Source organism: Sinocyclocheilus anshuiensis, unplaced genomic scaffold, assembly GCF_001515605.1.
Source record: "Sinocyclocheilus anshuiensis isolate Anshui unplaced genomic scaffold, SAMN03320099.WGS_v1.1 scaffold218, whole genome shotgun sequence".
Classification (NCBI taxonomy): domain Eukaryota; kingdom Metazoa; phylum Chordata; class Actinopteri; order Cypriniformes; family Cyprinidae; genus Sinocyclocheilus; species Sinocyclocheilus anshuiensis.
In genome coordinates, this window is record NW_015547665.1 from 495543 (window position 1) to 505849 (window position 10307).

The 10307-nt window shown below is 36.2% G+C and overlaps 1 protein-coding gene across 1 annotated transcript in view; it reads right to left on the reverse strand.

The window, feature by feature from the left end:
* The window catches only part of LOC107702530 (protein kinase C beta type-like), a 33902-nt gene extending 26570 nt beyond the window's left edge, over positions 1 to 7332 (reverse strand). The window contains exons 1-2 of the mRNA XM_016504879.1: positions 7065 to 7332; positions 6521 to 6552 (exon numbers count right to left, since the gene is read on the reverse strand). Of these exons, the coding sequence (XP_016360365.1) occupies positions 6521 to 6552; positions 7065 to 7225 (193 nt within the window). The 5' untranslated portion in view covers positions 7226 to 7332. The remainder of the gene's footprint in view (positions 1 to 6520; positions 6553 to 7064) is intronic.
* Between the last annotated feature and the right edge of the window lie 2975 nt (positions 7333 to 10307).

The following is a 10307-nucleotide window of genomic DNA, read 5'->3' on the forward strand; positions in this document are numbered from 1 at the left end:
GTTGGATATTTATCTAAAGTTTTTTAAATGTTACTGCTTGTTTCAGAAAGTTCAGAGAACATCTGCACAACGTTTGCAAAATTATTAAAAAACGTTTTTAAAATATTTAAAAAGGGACATTTTGAATGTTCAGAGAAACATTTTTATAACTTAATGGCAACACTGGCAAAACGTTCTTAGAACATATTTTTGTTAGCTGGGTTGCAGGTCTACTGCCATAGCAGGAAAATACAATTCTATATGCAAGTAATAGAATGTATTTAACTCAACCATGTGCATTGTTAGGATAAAAAATAAACAGGCAAAGTTTAAAAAGGAAGAGAAAAGCTTTCCGTATCTTTTCTTGTTTATGTCAAAGGCTATACATACAAATGAATGAAACTCTAAACTCTGTTGGTGCACAATCACCTGTCGTTTGGTAGAAGCAAGCCAAATTAGGTAGATCTGAACATGAACAGGTTGCATGACATGCTCTGAGTTTTGAAAACTATGCAAGGTAATAAAATACGACCCAGATTACAATAAATATACAGGCAGAGCAGTACAATTATTAAAAAAAGTGATTGCAGTGGCGCATGAAAACGAGAGCTGAAGAAACATTACCTGACACCAGAAGCTTTAATACCAAAGCAAAAAGGATTATTTTGGATTTGTGACAAAAAAAAATTCTGCAAGGAGTGGATGCAAAGTAAATAAGATTTATTGCAATGTTGACAGCTTCATTGATTATAATGGGAGCATTTGCAGGAGTCCATAACTCAACAGCGAAGCTCAAACGGTTGCTTGAAACAGTGTAAAACTTGCAGTGACAGTTCCAGTGATTAAAACGGGATCTGAGTGTTCTAGTATTGTTTTCTGCGTATAATATATTCAATATTTAACGGTTTTGTTTATCACGCTGCAAGCGGGGCAATACAAGTTAATCATGTAGGCAATGCTTTTTCTACAAGACAGATTTGACATTGGGTATCAAACATCATACAAAAACAAACAAAATTGTGTTTAAAATCAGCCTTGAAATTGAGAACCCTTAACTTTAGTGGTAAGGTTTTGTTCAAATGCTTAGTGATGCTTGTTTTGCAATCACTACTAATAAAAGGAATTACAGTGAACACAAACTGCGTACAAATGGCAGAAATAGGCCTTCAGACACATTCATTATGGAATCTTTTAAATCCCACAGCTATGCATCTTAATTAGAGTCAAGGTCCCTATTAATTATATCTTTGCGTTCAATTATTGCCCTCCAGTCATTACAGATGTGTTATTACAGAAGGTTCATGCAGTCAGTGATGACAGGGTTCTGTAACAAGGCCTGCTATCAGTTTGTCTGTCCCTTTAAAACTCTCCAAGCAACCTCAATGTCCATGCAGTTACTATCATAGCGTGGAAGTCATGCACAGTTATTTGTTATTTGTTGTTACCGTTTACTTGGCAGTCATTTTTTGACTTTTGACAGTCAATTTTTTTTTCCGATCTGACAAGCTTCATTAGACAAATGAGTGAATAAAACAAACTGAAGGAGGAACCTAAGCCATAACTATAGACCAGAACATTATGACTTCATGGGATGGGCTCTTTTGACTTGGGCTAGTAAGCACATATTAAAAAAACACTCAGAACACCTTAGCAACCACATAGCAATGCCCTGGCAACCACTCACAGCTTTTAATAATTGTGCACAGGAAAACACTACTACTAGTAATTCATTTTATTTGCAACCTAATGTTTTCAATTGCCAAACTTAAAAAAAAAAACAGGGGTTCTGCAGGTTTTAAGAAGAAAAATGGAACATTTTTAGAGATATTTTAGAACCACGTAAAGAAAATTTAAAGAATAAATTGAAGGGAACACAATACATTCTCTTAATTTAAATGTCTAGGGAGCAAACAAAGAGTTGTCTTAGATTTCAAAGTTTGAAAATACACCTTCCAACTAGGCATGGGACGATAACCGGTTTCAAGGTAAAGGTTTGGAAAAGTCATGGTTTCAAAACCACTAAAATTTTCCGTTATACCGTTTCTGCGGTATGCACAGCACAGTTTTTTTTACGTGTCATAAAAGACGGAAAGTGCAGGACTCCCTCAGTTGTGTGCAGCGAAGAGTGTAACGAGTCACACGACCCCTCCCTCTCCGGTTGGTGCGAGCGGTCAGAGTCACCTGTGTGTCCGTCAAAAAAGACGAAGTCTGTCGTATGGGAATTTTTTGGGTAACGTAGACTAACCATGTTCCGTACACAACAATGTTCTGTACGCTAAATAAATACTTCCAGGTTGAACATAAACTATATATCTGTGTCATCTTCATTTCTCCCTCTTTCACCCCCGATCAAGACAGAGACCCTCCCGCTGTTTGTTTCAGTGTTGAAATAAATACTATTTGGCTTGCTACCGAGGCAGATAACATGGCTAATGAACTATTGTCAACTAGTTTCCTCCCTCACGTTACTTCAGAGTGAGGAATAGCAGTCTTAAGTACGTACTGTACTTTTCTGCGATTTAGTACAATAATTAAATTTAGCTGGTATCACGTCTATACTTTTAAGCCTCCTGTCATTGTTTACATCTGTCCAAAATCACGAATTTAAAAAACAAAAAACAAACTTTGCCAGTTTGAGTGTTGTACGGAGTGTGTGTGTTAGACACTCACGGTCTCTCTTTCCTTATGTTATTATATGCATTTTTTTATAATTTTTTTATTTTTACAGAAAATAATTTATTTATGTTCTGATTATTGTTGAGCTGCAGGTTTAGGCTCACTTATGTGACTGCATTTAATTAAGAAGAATTTTATTATTTATTCTAATTATTTAGCCTGACATGTTTACTGTTCCAAAATGTTCTATATGTTTCTTAAAAATAAAATGTATGTGACTGCATTTAATTAAGAAGAATTTTATTATTTATTCTAATTATTTAGCCTGACATGTTTACTGTTCCAAAATGTTCTATATGTTTCTTACAAATAAAATGTGTTCAGTGGAAAAAAAAGTAGTTTTTTTACCCAGACATTTAAAAATAACATATTTTAGAGCTGTAATCGCAATACTGTGAAACCGTGATATTTTCATCTAAGGTTATCATACCGTCAGAATCTCATACCGGCCCATGCCTACTTCCAACTAATCTCATTTACGTTTTAATTCATTTCACAAAAAAAAAAAAAAATTGTTTAAGGCTTGAATAGCTCTGCTCCCAACCACTAGAATATGGAAATAACCTGTACTGTACAAAAATGACATAAGAAGTCATGTTTATGGTGAAACTGATCAAAATAATGTGAGTTTATGATATATAAACATAAAACAAGAACAAAATCAACTTAATTAAAAGGGAAAACAAGTTTTCATACCCCACTGACAGATATTTGTTCTTGTTTTAAGCATAAACTCACTTCGTTTTGTTAAAATTTTCAAGATTTTATTTTACACATTTGCATCTCAAGTAAATATATCTTGATTTAAGGATGATTACATAAATAAAAAATACCAAGGAAGACATACATTTTTTACCATGCATGCAACATGCAATGGTATGACTATGAATTTATGACTTTCTGTTCAGAATAAAGACCCTTTATAAGGTCTCAAATTGAAAGGTGAATTGACTTTTTAAGACCCACAGAAATTCTGTTAAAATGACATTTTTTGGCTTTTAGCTTGCACTTATTTTTGCTCATGGATCTTTTACTTAACAGAAATTTTTTTTACTCCACTGAAAGTATATGCAAACCCTAAACTTGCATATAAATGCTAAGAAATAAATTGATTACATAAATTAATAACAATTACAGCAACTGCTATTTTTTCAAACATCGCATTTTGCCACTCTCTTCCATCTTGTTCAAGCCTGTGTAATTTAATATGAACCTACTGTACCTGTCTGGGTTTATAGATTTACATGCATGCAGCTGCACAACAAGCACATGTTTTGCAGTGGTAGAAAGATCAGTCACGTTAATGAATTAAGTAATATGATGGCATTATAAAAAGCATTATATTTGGCTGTACCTGTAACAATGGCATTATTATAAGCATTTTGTACAATTTCAAACATTTTATTTTATTGTGGTTTTTTGAACTGTAACCTTTACTCCAACCTCTTGTTTGCATTCTCAGCTCTCTATGCACCACCTCCCTCTCTTCACTTCATTCTCAATGTGCTAGTATTTGCCAGTAAAATGAAATGGTAAAAATAGCTGTTGTGCTGGTATCAGACGCATCTCTTTGTTACCTGAAGCTTACAGCTCACTCTTACCTTCTATTTTTTACTGCTACCAATACTGAACACTTACAAGCAAAATAAAAAAAGAGTTAAAGATGAAAGAGTATTATGTATGAGATGTAAATAAGTTAGTCTTGTAAATGTTAATGTTAATTTAACTATTAATATTTGCATTATTAATAAAAAAAAACAAGAAATCGATAGAACATTGTTTCTGTCCTTTGTTGGTGTATTTCCCATTTAAAAGGTTGATTTGGTCGGTTTTTATGAGTACACTATCATACAGATGGTCTCAAAGCTAACAGACATGGACTAAATGCAACAAAACTCCAATTTTGATTTTACCGTCTTTTGTAATCAACTAAATGCCCACATGACTAAATGATTGATTATTGCGTAAATACAAAAGTGTAATTTGGGGAAAAGCAGGCTGTTCTCTGGTCAGTCTGCACATGTGCAACATTACCAAGATGGAGGTCCGATCTATGCTTTGTTTAATCAGTCTTTATTTCTTTTATGCTTGCATTTGTATATGTGTGTCAAGTAAATGATCAACATAAACTGTTAACATATCGCTGCATCAGCAACAGCCCCGGCTGGCCCTCGCAGAGTACTATAAATATATCAACAGAGCGAATATGTCCTGCTTCGTAAACATAAAAACTGCCAAAATTAATGCAATTTTTGTATGATTATGCATTTCAGCATTTATTTAAAAATAGCATCATGCCAACATACTGTACAAAATGGCATTAGATGATGTAAAACAGAGCAAAGATTTAAAGTTGGCAGACTTTCAGATACATTAGATGATGCCAGAGGAATGAACTATCAGAAAATGAAGGACTGAATTTGCCCAAGTGTAAAAATAAATAAAGAATAATAATTCACAACAGAACACAATATTAGAGATTGCAAAGCCATGGAAGAGAGATGTTGCTCTAAGTGTGATAAAATATGTTAATCAATTCCATAAATTTAGAATTGGTTGGAGACCATGTGGAGGCAGGAAACATGGGAACGAGGCGTTATTTCCGCAGACAAGCCAAGCAGTCCATTTGTGCAGAACTTATTGTGCTAAAACACACAGATGACAATTTCAGAGAATAAATTGTTCTATAATGCTTAGCATACCAGTTACTACTGAGATCGGAGTTAAATATCAAACATTTTTCACGTCTTTCTTATTTTGAAAAGAGGACAGAATCCGGTGAGCCAAATGTTTTGGAAACCCTTAAATAGTTATTTGTAGCAATTTAACATGTTTTACTTTGATAAAAGGTAGATTTCAATTGAAAGATTTACTGAAATTACACATTTCCACACAACAGATGGAGAAAATCCACACCAGGATTTACAGGTTTCCTTTTTTTTCTTACAGGTGGGGAATCTTGAGTTTTTTTTTTTTTAATGTGTGACAACTAGCCCTGTTTTCTCCTATATATTTGCTGTCTTAGTAAGTAGCACTGCAATGTAGTAATTGTGGATGATGAGTTTTTAACATCACATTAATGATCTGAGTAGGAGGTGATGTGTTAAGGATAATGCTGCCAAATGCCAGTATAATGGCAGTTTGGGCTCTGACATTGATGGCAACAGTGCCTGAATATTGTATTTCGTATCTGAATGTTCACTTTGTAGTTCACATGGGGAAGTTGTCACCAAGGGCTAAACTCCATGCCAAGTTAAGAGGCAAAAGTTCAATTCACTTACAAATGCTTTTCTCTAGCAGTGCTTTTGTATGGAATGGAAATAATGGTGAAATTGTGCAAACAGCTTTTGCTGCAAAAACATTAAGGTATGTGCCTATAGAGAAACAAACTACACAATGAAATATTCTTTGGCGTATAGGCTATGACAACCCCATCTTATGAGAAAACGTAATTATTTTTGCAATAATTTGTACGATGTGATCCATACAGAAAAAATAAAGTAAGCATAAACCTAATTGTACGAGAGAAATTGTACAATTTCATATGAATTAACCACTAACTGGCCAAAACGTAGAATAGTTATGCCTTGTGCATGTTGGCTGTGACAACTAACCCCAGCCTTCCCTCCTAAAGTCGAACAACAACTGTCACTGGTAATGTCTTCATCTCACCACTAGAAAACCAAAAAGATCCTCTGTATTTCTTCCTCAAACACACGCAAATGAAATGAAAGAACAATGTAGTCCTGTTTGCAACACTGCTTGCATTCAAAAGGCAAGCAGCTGTCATGTAACAGAAAATAAACAGTTGCAGTCATTGAAAATGAACAGACTCAAATTTCTCTAGGGGGCCAAAGAGTCTTACCTTGACACTGGAAGCCTTGCTTGCCGAAACCCCTGCAAAAGAGACGAGACTGTGTGAAAAGAGACGAGACTGTGTGACAGCACAGAAACCATATCTGGATGCATTCCTCTGCGCTCAGCAGCAAAACGCGCAGGCGCGCGCCATATTCCGCAAAATCGCCAAATCCATCTCTAGGAAGATGGTGATGATGATGATGGCTTAATCATAACGCGAGGAATTTCTCGTGATAGACAGTTAACATTTATCCGTACTACAGCAAGAGAAGAGGCGAAATAAATGTGCTGTAATTGCATAAACATACAAGTACACTGAAAACTAAATAGGCTGTCTTGTAGAGGTGCAGGACTGCGTTGGACTCATTGCGCGAAGCGCTTGTCTTTTCCGTCTGCGCTCGGCGTCTTTGTTCAGTGTTGACACCACTGCGGATGTCTGAGAGCGTTCAAACGCTTTGGTGTTTTTCCTGTCACGAGCATCAAGTGAGTCACCTGTGCCCTTCGCAGCCGTTTACATACTACACCACCTTTGCGTCCTCCAACATACTCACCAGATGAAGTCGGTGCAGTGGCTGCAGAAGGTCGGCTGCTTGAAGAAGCGCGCGATGAACTTGTGATTCTTCACTTCGTGTACGTTCTTCTGCCTCAGCGCGCCCTGCCTGGCGAAGCCTCGTGCGCCCCCCGCGCCCCCCGCAGCCACTGGGTCGGCCATGATGGGGACGGAATGGATGTAGTGGGTAGAAATCTCCTCAAATTGTAGCCTGCGCGGTTGTATGGGGTCTTGCTCGGCTTGCGCTTCGCTTCCCGGTTGGTCGGCACGCGCGCAGCGGTGCTTCAGTGATCCTGTATCCACGCCCCCTTTGTGCAGACGTTTTTGAATGACTGTTGTGGTTGAGAGAAAAATTTTGGTCGCGAAACCTGACAGAGAACCAAAACTAATTTCCGAGGAAACTGTCGTCAATAGTGTGACTGATCGAGCGTCAGAGGCACACAGCACTTGTTGATTTGGCGCACTGCAAATGTTTACCATAGTAGCTTTCTGCCAAGACTGTGGTACGTGGTTATTATGCACAGTGGCGGTTCGTGGGTTTTAAAATAGAGGAGGCACACTAATTGTATTGGTCTGGGATCCCTGCCGATTATGGTTGATATCAGAAGGAGGCTAGCCTCCCTTGCAAGGGTTCTTTACTCAACACTCCTCAGCGCTGAAAGTGAACACTCGATGGTGATTGGCTATTGTTTTTTACCAACGGAGGCACGAGCATAGACATAATAAATACCTAGAATCCTCATTGGCTCATTGGTCGCTCGACCGCACGTCAACCGTCGCACAATAATAAAAACAGATCTCGGGGTATTATCTTTCACAGGTAAGACTGAACAGTTGTTTTTGTATGTGTTTTGGTCATTTTTAGCTTTATGTTAACAGCTTAATTAGCCACCAGTGTCAGACTATTAATAGCTAGCGATATCGCTAGTAAGCTGTGAAAGAGTATTTCAAAGGGAATGAGCTGGGTTCTGACCTGAAGCACAAGAAAAGCTCAAATGTTGGGGTTGAAGACAGAGAAAGGAATGAAACAACTTAATTTAATTTAATGTACATTCAAATTACAAAACATGTATGTCACAGTTATACTACATTAACATTAGAATTGTAAACCGAAAAAATCTATCAAATCAACAAGTGAGACAAGTGTGAGTTCTCACAATTTCTTACGAAAATTAATAATTTTCTAAACCTAACTAAATAACTGGAGGCAGAGTTATTTTTAACTCCATGTAGATCACAAACCAATGAAATCGGTTGATAAATGTAAACGTTATCGTGTTTTTATCTAGAAAAAACCGCAGCTCCTCCGTTTACCTCCACTTATTTTTAAGGCAGTCTTGCCCTCACAAACATGGCAGACGCGTTGACGTATCGCTGCCAATGAGGCGTCTAGGTATGTATATGTCTATGGGTGAAACGTCTGCTTTTCCTCCACATACCAGTGACTCGTAATAGGTTGAATCAGACAGAAAAGACAGGTTTACAGTTTGAAAAAATTGCATTTGTGGATGTAAAATTTGCTTAAGAAAAAGATTAAATTAATAATAAAACAGATATTTTCTTTTGTGGGGTCTGAATCAAAATATTAAAATATAATGTTTCTCAGATGAATTGAGAAGCTTGGCAAAATATTACACTTCATAACAGTGAAAGGTCAGAAGTTCAGCCGAGTCACGGTGACAAACACGGCAGAGTTTTCTTTAACTGATTTAATCTTTAATATTTTTTACTATGAATTTTTTTTTCTAAATTAAAACCCATTTAGTGTTTTTATTATGTCTATGGGCACGAGAGCTCAGCGCTCGCTCGGCCTCCCCCTCCCCTTCTCTAACATTAGCGGTTGTAATTACATCAGCAGATTCGGCACATTCGCGATAGAAAAGCGGTGCTTTCACGTTATGATATTACAACTGTGAAATTACAAATAAAAAAATACACATTCTGAGACATGAACTGAAATGAATTGGGAATTTTATTAACATTAAATCGTCCTCCTCCCATTTTCACCTCAAAATTATGGGGAAGCTGTGCCTCCCCTGCCTCCCCTGACGAGCCGCCACTGATTATGCAGCTCTGTCATAAAATAATAAACGAAAATAATTAGTTCTCATAGTTTAGCAATAAATAGTCCTATATGATACAATTGATATTGTGATATTTTTACGGTAAAATGCTATAATGATGTTGTATTTATTAGTAAAAACTATGAATCTCCTTCTGTCTGTTCGATTAAGTCAGGGGTCTCCAACTTCGGCCCTGGAGTGTCCTGCAGAGTTTAGCTCCAACCCTAATCAAGCACACCCGAACCAGCTAATCAAGGTCTTGTAGGTATACTTGAAACTTCCAGGCAGGTGTGTTGAGGCAAGTTGGAGCTAAACTCTGCATTGCATTTGTATCCAGTGTACAGTAGAACCAGCTGCAGTATTTTGTCTGAAAACGAGCTGTTTCTAATTGATTTAAGCATTCCTGTAGCTCAGACAATATAGAGCATAACACTAGCAACACCAAGGAGTTTGACTCCTATAATTCGTGTAAACCTTAGAGTGGTGGATAAAAGCTTCTGCTAAATGCATAAATGTAAACATGCTTATCCCAAAAACTGTAATTTTACATCAAATACAAAAAGCACTGTTGTTATAATCCCACTACTGTACTGTGTGATAATCACGTTTACTTGTAGATATATACAAAAATAGTTGCTCTACCACCCTCCATTATTACTTGACCCCTCAATTCATGTGAAACATTTGAATTCAAAATGGTAAACATATAGAAACCATTTTAATTAAAAAAAGCAATTGAAACAGAAAACAATATAGAACTAAGACATAAAACAGATGCTAACAACTCTAAAAACGTAACTGTGTGAGTGCATGTCACAATTATGTCAGATGTTGGGTTATAGACTGTTGCACATTTCGTGAAATTTTTGTGGGTTTAGTAAGAAATACACGTGAAAGTAGTGTTCCTCCCAGTCTGGTCGCATTTCAAGTTTTTATTTTTTTAAGTAAATAGAAAAATTGTGTGAATGTTTTATATCAAATTTACCAAGAGAACCTGCTGATTTTGGTGACACCAGTTCTGTAATTTATGAATATTAATTAAAATTATCTATAAATAAATAAATAAAAATCATATATATATATATGTATATACTGTATATATATATATATATATACACACACACACACACACATATATATATATATATATATATATATATATATATATTAGGTGTTATTTA